The sequence below is a fragment of the Cheilinus undulatus genome, unplaced genomic scaffold, assembly GCF_018320785.1.
Source record: "Cheilinus undulatus unplaced genomic scaffold, ASM1832078v1 Contig1, whole genome shotgun sequence".
NCBI classification, from domain to species: Eukaryota; Metazoa; Chordata; class Actinopteri; order Labriformes; family Labridae; genus Cheilinus; species Cheilinus undulatus.
Window position 1 is genome coordinate 132,021 of NW_024571676.1, and position 18,287 is coordinate 150,307.

The 18,287-nt window shown below is 38.0% G+C and overlaps 1 protein-coding gene across 1 annotated transcript; it reads right to left on the reverse strand.

Moving 5' to 3' along the window:
- Positions 1 to 14,657: 14,657 nt before the first annotated feature.
- Positions 14,658 to 16,616, reverse strand: cxcr4b (chemokine (C-X-C motif), receptor 4b). Its single transcript, XM_041782403.1, has 2 exons — positions 16,530 to 16,616; positions 14,658 to 16,240 (listed from the first exon to the last, which is right to left on the reverse strand). Exons 1-2 carry the CDS (start codon positions 16,533 to 16,535, stop codon positions 15,119 to 15,121), a joined length of 1,128 nt encoding a protein of 375 aa, XP_041638337.1. The 5' UTR covers positions 16,536 to 16,616; the 3' UTR covers positions 14,658 to 15,118.
- Positions 16,617 to 18,287: the final 1,671 nt, after the last annotated feature.

The following is an 18,287-nucleotide window of genomic DNA, read 5'->3' on the forward strand; positions in this document are numbered from 1 at the left end:
TTTAAACGGGTAATAAACAGGCTTTCCAATGGTAAAGATTTATTGTCAAGAAGCATTGTTACAACAAAAAAATAATCTACCGGCGTGCCGGTAGTCGAGTGGTTAAGGCGCATGCCATATACACAGGCGACCCGGGTTCGAATCCGGCCCGTGGCACTATTTCCTGCATGTCTCTCCCCACTCTCTTCCCCGTTTCCAACTCTATCCTCTGTCCTATCCAATAAAGGCAAAAAGGCCAAAAATAAATCTTTAAAAAAAAAAAGAAATAATCTACCAAACACAAATTTCCTTACTTCTTGTTTTAAGTTTATTATGCTTAGAATTCTTCGGGTGGGTCTCTTTAAGAAAGGCTATATTAATATTCATTGCTCTTAGATGGGAAAGAACTCTGTTACATTTGATAATGTGATTAACCCCTTTAATGTTCCAACTTACAAAGTTTACCCTGATGTTGCATTCATTTCTCCTATTTATGGGTGAGTCAGACGTAGCCATATCAGAACATCCTTATGTTAATGTAACAGCAGGATAATATAGCCTGTGGTACCACACACACACTGACGAAAATTTCCAAATCATAGGATAAAACATGAAAAACACACTGGCCCCACCCCTCCAACAAGTTGCCTCTCCCCAACTGAGTGGCAACAGACCACACTTGAACACTCTTGGTAGTTTTACCTCGCGCTGCCATACACAAAGAAACCACTCACCAAAAACTGCTCCTAATAGTGCTATAAGTTTCAGTAGTCACAGTTTGAACAAGCATTACGACAAACAAAGCTATACTAAATAGCTGCCTCTAATAGTCTATTAATCAATGGCTAATAGAAAATGCATATAAAAGAGAGAGAGAACCATAAATTATATGGTAAACCCACAGAAGATCCAACGACGCCATCATGAAAAAGAGAAAAAAAGAATATATGCATGCATGGATTTGGTACCTCGCCTCCTCGGAGATGAAGTCTGCCCCACGAAGGTGACAGACTATTTGTCTCTCAGTACAAGCCCCGCCAAGATTACATTTGTTTTATATATATATATATATATATATACTGTATACATACTTGTGTCCAAGAATAGAAAGAAAAACAATCTCTGAGTCCAAATAAAAACAGAGAAAGAGCTCCCAAAAATATTGAGATTCATATCAATATGCGTCCTTATATAAATGGCTAATTGATGTTTGAGAAAGATCGGTGCTGCCCCTTGCAATATTCACGTCTCTGGAGAGGAACGATTCTGTTTGGAGAGGATATCCTCCACTACTGCAGGTGCCTTGAATGAGTGTGAAACACCATCACAGGTGAGGCACAGGCGAAATTTCAGCTCTCCTTTATTTCTGGATATTTGCAGGATCTTCTCCTTATCAGAGTAGTAGTGCAACTGCACTATCAGGGGTCTGGGGCAGTCACTGGGTTTTGGCTTAGGAGCCAGGAACCTATGAGCTCGGTCCAGCACCAGCCAGTCCATGACATCATCCCCCAATATTTCAGTGAAGAAGGAAGCCATGAATGCTGTAGGTTTTCCATTTTCAGAGCCTTCGGGAATCCCAACAATCCTAAGATTCTGGCGTTGGCTCCTGTTTTCTAAATCATCACTCCGGTCCTTCAATTTCTCGATAGCCTACTTTAGCTCTGTTATGGTGTCCTCCAACGCGGTAATGCTGGAGTCATGGCAGTTGAGTGCCCCCTCTATCTCATGAACAGTGGTGGCCGTCTCCGAATTTGCTGAGTTCAGGGATGCTAGCTCAACTCAAAATTCCGTTTTCCGCGAAGCGATGTCGGCTTTGGTGTCTTGACGGAGAGACTCTAGATCTTGTTTAATTTCAGCAAGAAAACTAGCCATCTCCTGTTTGATTATATCACTCAAAAGCCAGTGTTAAGTGCCCATCTCGTCTTTTACAAGCTGAAGAAGAGAGATGTCTTCGGGTCGTGGTGTGGGTGATGGCAGGCCCGCTGGGCGTACAGCAAAGCAAGCATTAGCCATTAGCGTTTGCTTGAGAGCAGGGCTAGTCAGACTTTGCGTTGCAGCTCTGGTCACTTTTTTCTGTGCCGTATTAGCCATTGTCTCTAAATTACGGTAATGTTCCTTACCATCTGCAAAGCCCTACCAGAAAAAAAATTAAATATTGTGAACTACTGAAGTTAATAGGCAAAAACTATGCAGAGCGTGTCAGGCTTGCGTCTACTCCATGCCAGGTGCAAATGGTAGTCCCGGACCCTTTCCAACTTTCAATGGAAACGTTAAAAATGCACAAAGTGCCATACCAAACTAAAAAAGTCCTTTTCTAACCAGATGAAGAAGCTGTTCAGGTCTTTTGCAGTATGGGGGTTGGTCTTTTGTAGCTGGTGACCAATAGGCTTCTTCAAACAGATGCAGGGTCATTGGCTGCAAAGCTGTTTTTTTAATTTACTTCCCAATGTAGCTCCCCTTAGCCACTCTGATTTCCTTTGTTAGCTGACACATTTTCCTCAGCTTTTGTGTAAGCCAGGGTTCCCTTTGGTCTGAATGTCTTCACAAAAGCTGATGTACGATGACACAGTGTCAGTCAGGTCACTCATGCCGGGGACTGCTGCTTCAACACTCTAATCAGTGCCGTCAAAAGCTCCAGCTTTGGCCCACTATAGGCTTAGATGTTTTTTAAATTCTGCCTATAAGTCAGGATGAGATGGAGCAGACAGTGATCAGACCCCCGAAGCTGCAAAGGAGACAGAGTGGTATGGATCCTTTAAAACAGTGGAACAGTGGCTCAGTGTGTTAATGTCCCTGGTGGGACACTAAACATGCTGTCTACATTTTGGTAGTTCCTGAGTGAGATTTACTCAGTTCAAATCCCCGAGAATGACAAGCAAGGAGTTTTGGTGTATTTTCTCAACGTCTGTTATCTGGTTGGTCAGGTGCTGTAGCACCTCCGTTACGCACGCCTAAAGGGGATGTAAACACTGACCAGAACAAACAAGGAAAACTGTTCAAACGGCTTACAGTTGATGAAAAAAAAATGTCTAAGTGAGGGCTTCACAATTTCTTCAACACTGTGACATCTGCACACCAACCATCGTTCACACAGAAGCATGTTCTGCCTCCCTTTGTCCTCCCTGAGAGTTCTGTGTTACAGTCTATGTGGAAGAGCTGGAATCCTGTTAGCCAAAGGGCACTGTCCGGGATGTGTCCACTGAGCCAGGTTTTAGTGAAACACAAGGCAGTGTGTGTGTGTGGGTGTGTGTGTGTGTGTGTGAAGGTCTGTTTTTTATGTTGACAAGCAGAAATTCATCCATCCGGCTGCCTCAGCTTCACAACTGCTTCTGCTTGCTTGCCCCGTCTGCACCTCCAACAAATCCCATAGAAGCTGCTGCCCCGCCGGCAAAGAATCTAAGATAAACTTTTCAGTTCGCTCAAAACCAGAGAAAAAGCTCCCGCAGAGCTTTTTCAATGTTCAATGTCTCTGGTAAATGTGGCCAGAGAGGGAGCAGAAAAAACACAAATACACAGGCAGTGGTAGAAAGCAAAGTACTTAGGCTGCCATCCATAGCACCATCTTGGTTCATCCAACATTTAGGTATGTTTGAGACTGAGAGCTGAAATAGACACCTGGTGAAAGTATGCTCTGAAGAAGACTGAAGCTGAAACATATAGGTTTCAAGGCAGTACTTGGAATATGTTTGTTTATACAGTAGTTAATGGCCACAAAGCAGAGTACAAGTCTAACCAAGCCCTTCTTTCATATCCTAAATTTAGGGATGTAAAAAGATTAAAAATTTCAATTGCGATTAATCTCTGAATTTCTGTAGTGAATCAAAATTAACTGCATTCTTTTTAATTACATTTTAAAATTAACAGCTGATTTGTTTAAAGCTGGCCTCTGTGAATGGAGTGATGGTCACCTGGAGAACAGAAAACAGGAGATGCCAGGAAGTAAGATTAGCCAGCTAAACAAGACAGCTTAAAAAATTCAGTAGCCTAAGCATCTGATCATGCTCTCCTATTGAATTTGTGTAGAAAAACAATATGCAATTATAAATTAAAATCTGGAAATTCCCCTTGTGGGACTAATAAAGGAATATCTTAAAAACTCTCCTATCAGAGTTAAGGTGTCTTCACTTGCTAACACCACAGCAAAAAGCATAACACTTTGATAAAACTGATGAGCTTCACCCTGGAGCTGATATCTACAAATAAAGTCTACATTATACAATCAACAACACATAATAAATTATAACAAATAAAGTCTACATAATACCATCAACAACACATAATAAATTAGAACAAATAAAGTCTACATAATACCATCAACAACACATAATAAATTATAACAAATAAAGTCTACATAATACCATCAACAACACATGATAAATTATAACAAATAAAGTCTACATAATACCATCAACAACACATGATAAATTATAACAAATAAAGTCTACATAATACCATCAACAACACATTTGTTTATTTGTTTATTTAATTTGGATCCCCATTAGCTGTACCCTGGAGCACAGCTAGTCTCCCTGGGGTCCAGGCTAAAAACAAACATTTACGGGCATATCATATATACATTTAACTTTACAAGAAAGCAGCACAGTCTGTGCAAACCATCACATATAGGAAAGAGAATTAAAATTGAAGTTCACAGAAATCCAGAAACTTAAAATGTCCATTGAAATTATACAATAATGTCTGTCAAAGATAAAACAAATGTCACCCACAAAACATTAATACCAAAGTTAGGTTAAGAGAACTACAATCACTCTGTCTATGGCTAGTGTCCTACAAATATGATGTGCCAAGGTGTTTTTTAATACGACTTTTAAAAATAAATTTTTGTGTTAATTTAGTCAGTTAATAGAGGTAAGGAATTCCATGCCTTCATTGCTCTGTACTCTACCCTATGTTTTAGGAAGTTAGTGTTTCCTTTTGGTAGTGAAAACTGTTGATTTGTCGCCTGTCTAGTGTTGTATCTATATGATTCTAAATTCAGTTTTAGTTTCCTATACTGATAAATAGGTGTTTTAAATTGCAAATGTTTCCATGTTGCCAGTAGTAATGAAGCAGTCATCTTGTCCTCCACCTTTAGCCAGCCCAGACTTCGGTGCATGCTGTTGATGTTAGTGTCATATGGACATTGTAGAGCCAGGCGTGCTGCCTTGTTTTGTATCAGCTGCAGTATACTCTTTTTTTGTCGCATTCAACCATATTAGTTGACAATAGTCCAGCTGTGAGAGAACAAGAGTATTCAGTACAAGTTTAGTTAATTCAGGAGTGAGAAATTTTCTGCTTCTCCTTACTACAGCCAAGGACCTTCCCATTTTACTGACAATAGATTCTATATGTTTTGACCAGGATAATTTGTTGTCTAAGGTAACACCCAAGAGTTTAATTTCCTTTACTTGCTCTATAGGTGAATTAGTGATGCAGAGTTTAAGCTCTGGCTCTTGCCTCAGAATGATTAGACCCACACATAATTAACACATAATAAATAATAACAAATAAAGTCTACATTATACCAGCAACAACACATAATAAATTAGAACAAATACAGTCTACATTATACCATCAACAACACATAATAAATTAGAATAAATACAGTCTACATTATACCATCAACAACACATAATAAATTAGAATAAATACAGTCTACATTATACCATCAACAACACATAATAAATTAGAACAAATACAGTCTACATTATACCATCAACAACACATAATAAATTAGAACAAATAAAGTCTACATTATACCATCAACAACACAATAAATTATAACAAATAAAGTCTACATTATACCATCAACAACACAATAAATTATAACAAATAAAGTCTACATTATACCATCAACAACACAATAAATTATAACAAATAAAGTCTACATTATACCATCACCAACACAATAAATTATAACAAATAAAGTATATATTATACCGTCAACAACGCATAAGAAATTATAAATGATAAATAATGAGGTCACGATACCACATATTGGCCATGGAACTGAACAGGAAAGTAACATATAAATCCTGCTGATAATGTACGGTTAAATGGTGCAAGCATAGCATTTTAAAATCAATAACTGCTGCATTTAAATAGCACTTATTTTAGTTTTCTGACCACTCAAACTACCTTAGGTAACTTAAACCCTTCCCCACGTACATTGACCTCAGTTATTCCCAATTTCCTCTTACATGCAAAGTGCCAGGCTGCCATCAGTGCAGACTAAACATTTACAAACATTCAGATGGTTTTACACTAAGCATAATTTCAAATCTAATATCTGACTTTGGACAATAATAGCCTATTTATTATCAAAAAGTTCTATCTTAGAAAAAGAAGGGATGCATGCTTACCTACATCAAAATCTGTGGCTGAAAAATAGGTGGTAAGACAGTATGATAAGTTAAAGACTAACAGGCTGCATAAGATAACGCTGCAATAAAACAGGTGGTACTAAGTTTAATATTATAGTGAGTCTGAACTTTACACTTGTCTCAACAGAACTTAGTGTCATAGATTAAAAAAATTCTGAGGACTGCAGGTAAAAGTGTAGTTGACAATAAGTCAAAGTATTCTGCTTACTATTATGAATAGACTTTGGATATATTCTAGATTTGTGGGAAACAAGGACTTAAGACATACAGTTTATGTAAATGGTTCTGCATAATGACCACTCTGAAAAACCATAACCTCAGCATTTATTACTAAAAAGTAGAACATTATAGGAGTCCCACTGCTACCACGTTTTACTGTGAACCTACACTAAACCCAGACATTGTAAAGGAGATTCATGAAAATGTTCGCTGGCTGGTTTATGTATGTCTCACTATCCAACTGATACGGTTCATTGGAATCTGCCAATTCTCTCTTCCTCCTACAAATGAGGCAGTTAAGGGCTGTGTACGGACTGAAACAGTAAGGGCAATTTGTGTTTGGTAGATTTTTTCTTTGTTGTAACAATGCTTCTTGGCAATAAATCTTATACCGTTGGAAAGCCTGTTTATTTCCCTTTTAAATAATGCCACATGTGTAAGGAACATGCACTTGTGGGATGACCAGCAGAGCTGAGTATGGGGGTTGCACCTATAAAAAATGATGGAGCGCTTAGTCTAATATTTAGAAAGATATGAGTAATAAACTCTCATCTCATGTAGATTTTCCATCTACATTTACAACAACATAAAATGTACATAATATAATAGATAGCATAATGCATGTTTCTTTTTATCAGCGCTTTGGGTTCTTTTAGGTGCACAAGTGTCTATAGTAGACACCTCACAGACAGCAGACAGACAGACAGACAGAAGTGTATGGTGGAGGGACAGATAAACATTAAACATTTTTTACTAAAGTACCCCTACATGAATCGATATCTATTTAGATATTTATATAAACATAGATATATATTTATTATATGTCTATGATTATATGTCTATATACATATGTAGCTTGTGTAGTTAAGCAGCCCATTTGGTACATTTTACCTAGCCAAAAAGGTTGTGTTGAATGGTGCTATTTTTTATCATGATTTATATCGTTATCGCAATAAATACAGCAAAATACCATGAGAAAATTTTTAGCTCATATCGCCTATCCCTAGTGTGGAAGAACCAAACACAGCCACAACAGCCCGGTACCTCCTCCTCATGCTGGTCACCAGCCTGGTCACACACCTTGACCCTACGATCCAACTGCCATTGGCAGAATCTGGACTCATCACTAAACATAACATTCCTCCACATGTTCAGGTTCCAGTGCACATGTTGCCGACACCAGTGCAAACAGGCCTGATGGTGAAGGGCAGTCATGTCAGGCCTACTCGCATATATATATATATATATATATATATATATATATATATATATATAAGCTTATTTTAGTGTTTCTTTAATGGATGTTCAATTTTATGTCCATAATAAAACACTGACTGACTTTTGTCTGCTTAAAGAAGTCATGTGACCTGCATGACCATCTCTAATTTCAACTGAAACTAATTTCCCTCATAAAATTGTCAGACCTTTTATTTCATTTTACCTTCATCCCCTTCTTTATGCTGGGATTGTTTTTAAGTCTAAAGTTTATTAACATCTATTATAATAAATTAGCTATAATAATATGTGAATAATATAAATCATATGTAATGTAATTTCTGGATTACGTTCACATTCTACAAGAATCAATATTCTGTTAATTCTTCTTTACTTAAGATATATTTTTGATAAATAAAATTAAAGGAACTGAAATTTTTACTGCAGCTGCCGCTACTGCCTGGTGCAAATGTAAAATATCTAACAAATAAATACAATAAGTCAGGGGTTCTCAACATTGGGGTCAGGACCCCATTTGGGGTCACAAGACACTGAGAGGGGGTCTCCAGATGCCTTAAAAAAACTATGAACATTTTTGAATGACACTGTTGCCACTTTTTACCAATTTTAATAATCAATAATAATAATACATTTTATTTATAGGCGCCTTTCAAAACACCCAAGGACACCGTACAAAAAATATAAAAACAAACAGTGAAAAAAAAAAGTTAAAAACAAGTAACAGTTAAAAAGAGGGGAAATCTGCATAGTGTCAGTCAGGGTGAGTATGCTTGTTTGAACAGGTGGGTTTTGAGGTGAGATTAAAAAATACTCAATGTGTCAATGTTTCGGATGTCCGGTGGGAGAGAGTTCAAGAGGATTACCTAATTTTAACCCATTATTATAACTTTTCCCTCACCAATTTTGCCCATTTTAACACATTTTTCCAACTTAAAACCTATTTTTTGTCAATTTTAAAACCTTTCAACCACTTCTTTTCCACTTCTGTTGGCTCTGTTGACACATTATTGCCACTAGTAACCCCTTGACCACTTTTAAAGCCACATTTCACAATCTGAAAAGCCTATTTTTGCCAGTTTCTGGCTTTTTCTGCCTCAGCTAACCGTTTTTTGCCAGTTTATATCAATTTCCATCCCATTTCACGAAATTTCTACCCTTTTTTTGCCACTTTAATGCCATTTCAGGCACTTTTGAATCCCTTTTTACCACTCAATATTCCCATTGTTACCACTTACACCCATTTTCGCCAATTTTTGGTTATTTTTTGGCCATTTGTAACCCATTTCTGCTACTTTAAAAATCTAATTTCACCACCTCTCCCACCATTTTTTGCCATTATTAACCAATTTTAGCTATTTTAACGTATTTTAATTCCGTGTGTAACAAAAGGATTTACATTTTTAAGAGGGCTACTTACTACACAAATTAATTAAAATTTGTTTCTTTGATAAGAGTGGTTATTATTCAGGTAAAATATAAAATACCACAGCTTAATTCTACAATTCTACAAAATTTGATCATGTTTTCAATCGGGTAATTATCAATACCAATCCGTATTTCCTGTTCAGTGATACGTCTGATTGATGCTCAGTCTTAGTAATGACACACTGGGGTTTAATCATTTAAATTAAAGGACATTACTGACATATAAATGTACGGTAACCAGTCTATGCATGTGACAGAAACAGTGGAAGTGCACGCATATATAGGGACAGCACGCTGCTATACACCTATCCTATAGCATTAAATGGAGGGAGGAATGCAGAGATGATAAAGCCCTGTGTTTATCCTTAAAGCCAATAGTCTCCTCTAGTTTGTATGTCTGTAGCTCTCTCACACACACACACACAAAGGGCGCAGCATTCGTCTGCGCTGCATTCAGCCAATGCATTCCGCTGTTGGTAAAAAAAATCTAGGAAATTTAGAAACTTGCGGTTCTTTTTTTTTTTCTTCACAGTTTTGGGAGCGACTCCTGGTGTTGCTGATACGGCACCGTCCAATTGGTGTAATACCATAATTTCAGTTAAAATGTCCTCTACCTGCTGTAATGCTCGTCCAGAAATACAGTTTTCATGATGTCAGAGCTTTGAGAGCTGGAGGCGGCACAAAACATGCTGGAGGTGGCTGCCTCGTAATTTGATATGCAGGAAAACCCCTGCATATGGAATGTAAAGAACTAGGAAATCCGTTTTTTTTTTTCAGATGAATGTAACATAATTCCCAGTTCCAACATCCAACTTCCGAGGTAGATGGAACGCAGCATTAGTACAATAGGGAAAGGACACCAGGGAAAAGACACTGTGAATGTGAGCAGTGCACAAACAACATGGACATGGCACATGGGGTTTGCAAGAAGTCCTGCATGAAAATAATATACTGTGGTAATACATCAGGGCTGCATGGTGGTGCAGGGGTTAGTGCTGTTGCCTCATAGCAAGAAGGTCCCTGCTTCCCATCCAGGGTGTACCCCGCCACTTACCCAACAGATACAGTCGGCGTTGCGTCTCAGTTGCGTCATAGATGGGAGCGGGTAATTTCAAGGGGGAAAACAATCCTTTTCTCCTCATCCGCAGCACTGTCAGCCCACGGATTTTAGATTCTGATATATATGCTAACCGTTAAAATGTCATACATTGATTTCTTACAGCCAATTGACGGAGATAGATACATTAAAAAATTACTTTAATAGGATACAATTCTTGTCAGTATCTTTTTAAAGAGTGGACGAATGGACAATGGCTGATGTTTCATTCTCTGACATCTTCTGCTACCTGGTTGAATCACCCAGTAAAAAGTAAAATCACATTTACTGATGAATTAAACCTCACATAATTTAAATGTCTGACAAGGAAATTAGCACATTTTAGTGAATTTGTGCACCACACAATGGTTGCACAACAGCCATCATGAGCTGTATATTGGTTATTGACGATTCGGTATATCATGCAGGGATTTACACACACAACAGCCTCAAAAACTATCTGTTCGTGGAGACACATAACGTTTTTACAAGTGGCTTTGTCGGAGATGTGCTTCATCACACACTAATTACACTGTATACTCATTAGTTTTTGTAACGAGGCAAGGTAGCCTGCATAACGTTTAGTTAGTTTCTCTTAAAACTAGTAATTAAACATTAATGTTAACTACGAAAAATCTACCACTGTTTAAATAAGGTAAACATTATGTTTTCATACCTGTAATGAAGTGCTGACTACAGTGCACATCTTTGGATTTTGGATCCCACAGGTAGCCAAACTACCGCTGGATCGCTTGAAGCCACCGCGTTCTTCTCCTCGGCTCTGTGCTTCGAGTTGGTAAAATATAAAACTTCAGATTTGGATTTTTTAACTTGTTTTTTTGTGCAAAAGGGTACACAACAGTTCCTCTGCATTGTGGAAAGCGGTTTGTTTTCCCCCTCGGCGCAAACCAGATGTGACATTTTGTGGGTGTTCCTCTTTATGCCGACTGTATCTAGGACAGCTGGGATAGGCTCCAGCAACCCCCGGGACCCCCACCGGGATAAGCGGTATATAAAATGGATGGATGGTAATGCAATAAAAAAATGAAGACAATGCTAATACTAAACTGTTTGGATATGCACCTGCTTATATTTTGAAAGAAACAAGGAACTTCAAGTAGCCTAGTATTAAGAAAATGTTTAAGAAAAGGGAACTTGTTATGGTTTGAAAGGGAATTAAGGGGACAGTGAAAAAGAAAACGTCTGATGACAAAGGTGCAGATCACCATTACCTTGTCAACTGAGCTTTCTGCGAGTTTTTAAGAGTAAAACGAGACATTAAGGAGCAGTGGTGTACTTGTTATACATCACAGTGGTTGTAGGGAGTCATTGCAATGGCTTAACAAAAGTGTTATGAAAGGAAATAAATAAGGCATGCAATTAAAAGGTAAACGCAATAACTCTGAAATCCACACAGCCATTGTCGTTGTAGTTAGTTAGTGATTACCAATTTCAAGCCTTTGTATTGGATGAATCACGACGCTTTTCTTAGGCTTGTTTAAAAAGACCTGGTCGCTTATTCCTCTCGCGAGATTTAGCAATAATGACGTGGGTTTAATCAGTGGTCCTGTAGTGACACTCACAAGTTCAGAATGTCATTATAAATCACAATCTGAATCATCGATTAACATAAATGACCATGGACATAGGTACATTTAGGACAAAGTGGGCAGGTGTGGATTATAGGGTTTTCGTAATAGATAGTATAGAGCCAAAATCTTCGACAACAAAACGTTTAAAACTTATCATCCACTTTTTTGGTTTTGCCAATCGCATATGACGTCAAATTTACCATTTTGGATACAGTTTTCATAAAGTCTAACTGCGATATGAGTGCAATAAATATTCAGGTGAGCAAAGATTCTACAAGAATTTATATCGTTGTCAAACTTTTCTTTGGAAAATGGGTGGCAATCTTTCAGAAATGCTTTCTAAAACTGTTGGATGATGCAATCTTCCGCATGTTCTGATGATGCTAGCGAGTAGCTATCGGAGATATCCCTGATCCGTCCGTGTAGAAAAGAAAAGCGCTACACGGACGATTCTGTTATACTTGGATTTTTCAAACATTTCTTACCCTTGGACGGTCTCATTAGTCATATCGGCCAATTTTCTTGGTAAATGAGGAACAATCTTTCACCGCTTTCTACTAGACACGGACCGGATCAGCTGTTCACAGCATGGACATGCACAGGAAGGATCTATTTGGACGAGACACAGAACGCCATAAGCGTCCGTCTAGAAACAAAGTTTCGCAACTAGATCCGACTCGCTCACTTCGGTAGGCAGTAGTTTAAGTTAGAGGTTTTCACTTCACTGTAAGTTTGACGAAATTGGGCTGTTCTTATACTTACAGGACAGCATATGGCTGAGATACTATTGGCTTAATGGTGAGCAGCATTCCTCGTGATTACGTGACGCTGTAAACTTCAGAGGTTATTTTAATTATGGAAGGAGGGATGTTCGAATAAAACCATGACTGCGTTCCTCTGTGGAGGAAAACAAAAGAAAAAACAAAGAAAAGACAAAGATATCCTGATTATTAAGATTCCCTGATTAAAATTGAGGATATCTTATTTATATTTTGTGTTGTTGTTATTTTTGTATTTCAGACAATAGACCAATATATGTGTTGGAATATTTCGAAAGGGCATTTTTACCCTTTATCCTGACACCATGTTATGTAATTTTTGAACAATGGTATCTTTAAATGATGTTTTCCTTTGGGTGAAAACATGATTTCCATTTTTGATTAAAATATTTCATAACGAATACATTTAAAATTATCTGATGGACTCTTAAACATTTATCAAATAGATAGATAGATAGATAGATAGATAGGTTGGTATAGCTTCTGACTATGTGCAACAGAAGCTGCAAAACAGTGTCCCTGCTGCTTACCTTCTCAACCAGATCAGTTCAGTGTGACCACTGCTGTAGTGCTGCCCAGAAGAAGCCTGTGGTGTTTTTATTCCTTTCTTCCAATTTTACTGTTGCATTTTGGTATAACAGATTGTGCTCTAACCACAGCTTAAAGTGGTGTACTTAATTTTGACCCATACATACAAGAGGGTTGAAATGAGTCCATTGCTTGGCACCCTGTGCAACAAAACCAAAAAAAAAACAAAAAAAAAAACGTTGGACTACTGGTGTCCTGTAGTGTGTGACACACAAAAGGACTAATTCACAAGAGGGCAAGAGAACATTTTATGCACTCATATTGATACTGAGAACAATTTGCATGCCATGATATGTTTTTGTGTTGATAACGGTTAAACACAGTATATGGTATGAAATGCAACCATGGTAGTCTAGTGGTAAGTAAAATTTATGGAACAGATGTGTACATCATCTGTAAATCTCTTTTTATGATGGTGATATGACATCAGGTGTGGACTCCAAATATTTGTTTACAGATTAAAAAGCAGATAAAGAAGAAATCAGGGTGCTGTAGTCTCTACTTACTGAGTGCAACATCACTTTTATGCTAATCCTGAAAAGGATTAAACATTTCCAACTGAAAGGCAGCTCTTGTTCTATCCTATTTCACTCAAAAGACCAAAGCCCTAAAATGTCTGTCACTCTCATGGCTAGATGGGGTCACCTCACACCTTTGTTTCACATGTAAAAATATGGAGATGTGTCTTCACTGTAGTCTTGAATGGAGCAACTACAGTCCATGCGATCAACTACCTTGCATTGCATATGACCAGTTAAGTCTCCAGGATATCTGTTGTGTAATCACAATGGCCTCTACCTTGAACAATACTTCATTACCACTTTACCCACTATAAATTTTCATGTATTTCTTGGCCAGAAAAAGTTTGGTTGGATTGTGTTCGTTTGAAATCTGTTATTTGTATGTCTGCAACTGTAATTCCAACATATTTATGGGACTTATTGTTTATTCAATATTTTAACAATTTGAATCTTTGGAATATATCAGCTATATTCACGCAGGGCTCTTGGGCATGTATGTTGCAGAGTTTTAGAAAGATGCATCAACTAAGAACAAATTAAAATCAAAATAATTGAGGGATTCTTTAAGGGTTTCTTTAAGGACCATGTATGGTCTTGTTGAATTGTGGAGTGGCAGCTTAAGTTGTAAAAGTGAGCAGATGTTCTAGCAATTACAAGAGCTGCGTCTTCAGTTGTCCTTCTGCCATTTAGCTAGATTAGGAGGAGACATTTGTTGGGTGACACCCCACTGCCCCCCCCCCACCCCCACCCCCCCCCCACACACACACACACACACACCCTAAGGGAAAGTGGAGCTAGTAATCGCAAAAATGCACACCACAGTCATTGTGAACATTTTTTTTATTTGTACAGAAATTAATTAGAAGAAATTAAAATGGTTTTCAAAAAAGCAGCAAGATTTTTTCAAGCTTCCAGTGTAAATGTAATACAAAAAATGCAAATAAATAAAAACCTGATAATTATACAATTTAAGTGCAAAGGTAAAATTGTGATAAAACTGTTAAAAGGTTTCCAAGAGCAGCTACCTTCCCTGAAAACAGAAAAGGAAATTTGTATGCATGAGCTTTCATAAAGCTATATAGATTCCAAAGATGAAAAGGAAACATGAAATATACACGTTCATAAGAAAAACACAAAAACCCACTTATCAAATAAATACGGTATGGGGCAAAAATAAAAATGTACACTATTCTTATGTATTTTTCTTTTCTTTTTGTATAAGAAAATCAATGCAATTTCTTTCAAAGCATTTCTTTACATTTATTTACCAAGAGGACAAAGTCATGTGTTCTGTATTTTTCTAACTTGACAAAACACTTGAGGACTCAGACTCAGTTGACACAGATGAAATTGGTCCTCTTTTTTTTGTCATGAGAGTCACTCTCTGACTGGACCTGCTGCTCACTGTTAGTGCACTCCTTGCTGACTTCTTGAACTTTACTCCCAAGAAAGCATAGAGGATTGGGTTTAGGCAGCAATGGAAATATGCCAGTGCCTCTGTAATAGATATCCACTTGTCCACAGCTTGTTGCAGTTCACATGAAGAAGAGACCACGTTTAGCATTATGAGGGTGTCCAAAAAGATGCCGATACAGTAAGGAAGCCAGCAAGAGAAGAAACACAAAATCAAGATGACTGTGGTCTTTAATGCTTTCTTCTTCAGGGCGTGGCCCTTGGTTCCCTCCGATAGCTTGGCAATGATGATGCAGTAACAGATGAGGATGACCAGGCCAGGAAGTATGAAGCCAACTAGAATGTGCTGAAAACGAAAAACAACAGTCCATATCAGACTGCTTTCTTGTGGGTAGATGCGTTGGCAAATGATCCTAGAGTCTGAGGTCTGCATGCTTTCATCTGTGAAGAGGAAGTTTGAAGACCCTGTGTCTCGAACTCTTGCAAACACCAGGTCAGGAACAGTCAGCACAGCTGCAGGCAGCCAGACACCCACATAGATCACTCTGCTTGCAAGCAGCTTTCTTGTGGGTTGGCTGTTGGTGGCTTTAACAACTGCCAGGTACCTGTCTAGACTGATAAAGGCCAGAATCAACACGCTGCTGTACAGGTTGACTGTGTAGATCAAGTGAACAAAGACACAGAGAAAACCTCTGAAGTACCAGGCGCTCGCTGCATCAACAGCCCAGAAAGGAAGCGTGAGGACGAACATCAGATCAGCAACAGAGAGATGGAGCCGGTACTTGTCTGTCATTGTTTTCACCTTTTTCTGGAAGCCAATAACAACAACAACTAATCCGTTTCCAACGATACCCAGGATAAAGATAATTCCATAAACTGTGGGCAGGAAGATCCTGTTAAAGGTGTTGCTTTGTGCACCGACACATGGCTCCTGGAAGTCGATGTCAAAGTCTCCAGACTCCTCAGAGGTATTGTCGGTATTGTTGTCAAACATATCAAATGAAATAAACTGCAAGACAGAGAGATTAAACAGGTTAAAACAAAAGATCAGCTCTGATACGGATGACTTTAAATTATTATTTAAAAAGTACATTCTGATGACATTTTACAGCCATTTTCTGTTATATCACTTTCTACTTTAAACACAGCTGTAAATTTAATTATTAACTGCACATATTTGTAACCAATATCTATGGGGAGTTGTAACATTATAAACTCAGATCAAAATAATGAACATGCCCTGATTTACTGAAGCTATCAGCGAAACAGACCCAGCAGTACTGAATGAACATATTTACCTCCATGTTTATGGTCCTCTAACGTTCGCGCCAGTGTGTGTTCCAGTGAGAGGCTGGATGATCAGTGGCCTCTATATGAGGGCAAACATGCTAAATGCGGCTGTGCTTATAACCCTCCCCCCGCCACCCCTCCTCCCCTCGAGGCGGAGCAGCAGCATGCACTTCTCTATTCTGCTTGGATTGCGATAGTCATCTTGTGAAACAACAGTTATACCAAATTGCAACAGCAAACTTGTAACAGCTTTGTGCACTAATAACACTTTTTTGTCCAGTTTGAATGAATGAGAGAATAGTGAACGCTCGTCAATCTGAGGGTTACGTTCAGATAAATTGTTTGACCTCTGTGGCATTATTTAATCCTCTGGGGTCCTTTTCGCCGCTTTTAATTTTTTAATAGTCCCTATTTCTGCCTGTGTTAACGCTAATGGTTTGATTACTTCCAAAAGACCAGCAAAGTGTGGATCAAGGTGAAAATTGACAACCTCTCTTCTCATCACACCTTCACAGTTTAAACACGAACACAGCTCACACAGGACTCTTGGCCCAAACGGTACCCAGTGACGGCCATTCAAACCACATTTGTTGGATGTACTTTTATTTAAGCCGTCACACAAGAGGCTACCTGTGACTCACTTTTCAATCTGAGCCTTTGGGTTGAAAATTTAGTTTTTGGACATTTTTTTAAATGAGATTACATATTTAACCACTAGTTGGCAGTAGAGCTAACGTAAGGGTCTAAATGTAAGTTGTGTTTATTCGTAACTTTATTCAAAAAAGTTGATGTTAATGTAATAGTTCTGTCTGGGCTGAAGCTAACAAAATATTTAAGCTTTGAAGTGGAAAAAAACATTAATTTATACAATTCTCAGAGCACTTTTTCTCCAGGAAGCCATTGGGTGAGTTTTTGATATAAACTTGTACTGCTCAAAAAAAAAAAAAAAAAATCAAGCAACACAATCAGTGTTGTTATAATTTATTGACATATACAAGGCTCTAATAACCTCACCCCAAATATTCCACTCTGCAATTCATATTTGGGAAAATATTTGATATTTTGTGGTTTTCTTGTTATGGCAGGGGGTGGCATTATGAAAAAATGCTGTAAAAGTAAAATAAGAATAAAAAATAAAAACACATTTTATAGTTCTGATTGGGACTGAAGATAATTAAAAGATTTAAGCTTTGGAAGTGGAGAAAAACACATCACTTTGTCTGCAGGGACCCGGCTGTGTCCCAAGGGTCCAAAGTCTGTGTGTTTTTTGATTTACACCTGTACTGCTCAAAAAATAACAATGCAAAAAAATCTGCGTTGTTACAGTCTTGTGACATATACAAAGCTCTAATAGCTTCACCTCAAACATTCCACTTTGCAAGTCACATTTTATATTTTTGTCCTTCTCGTTATGATAGGTGGTGGTCAAGGGCGTCAGTTTGTTTTGAAAAGTGTGGGGGGGGGGCAATAACTATTAGCAAAAGTGACTTTTGAGTAGTGCTGTGGGTGATGACTATAATTGGTTTTACTTTAGGTAATATAAAATGCATCTGCGGCTTAGGCTTATTTCATGTTTTAAGTGAAATATCACTGTTTTTTTTTTTTACTATCAGTACTGAAACAACAACAAAACATGCTGACAGCGCAGGATTGTACAGCAAGCATAGACACAGTATTATTCTCATATCTCGTACAAGAGCAGCTGTGCGCTGGCTGTCAACAAAGCCAGATTTACAACAAACTCCAACATTGAGGAATAGACAACT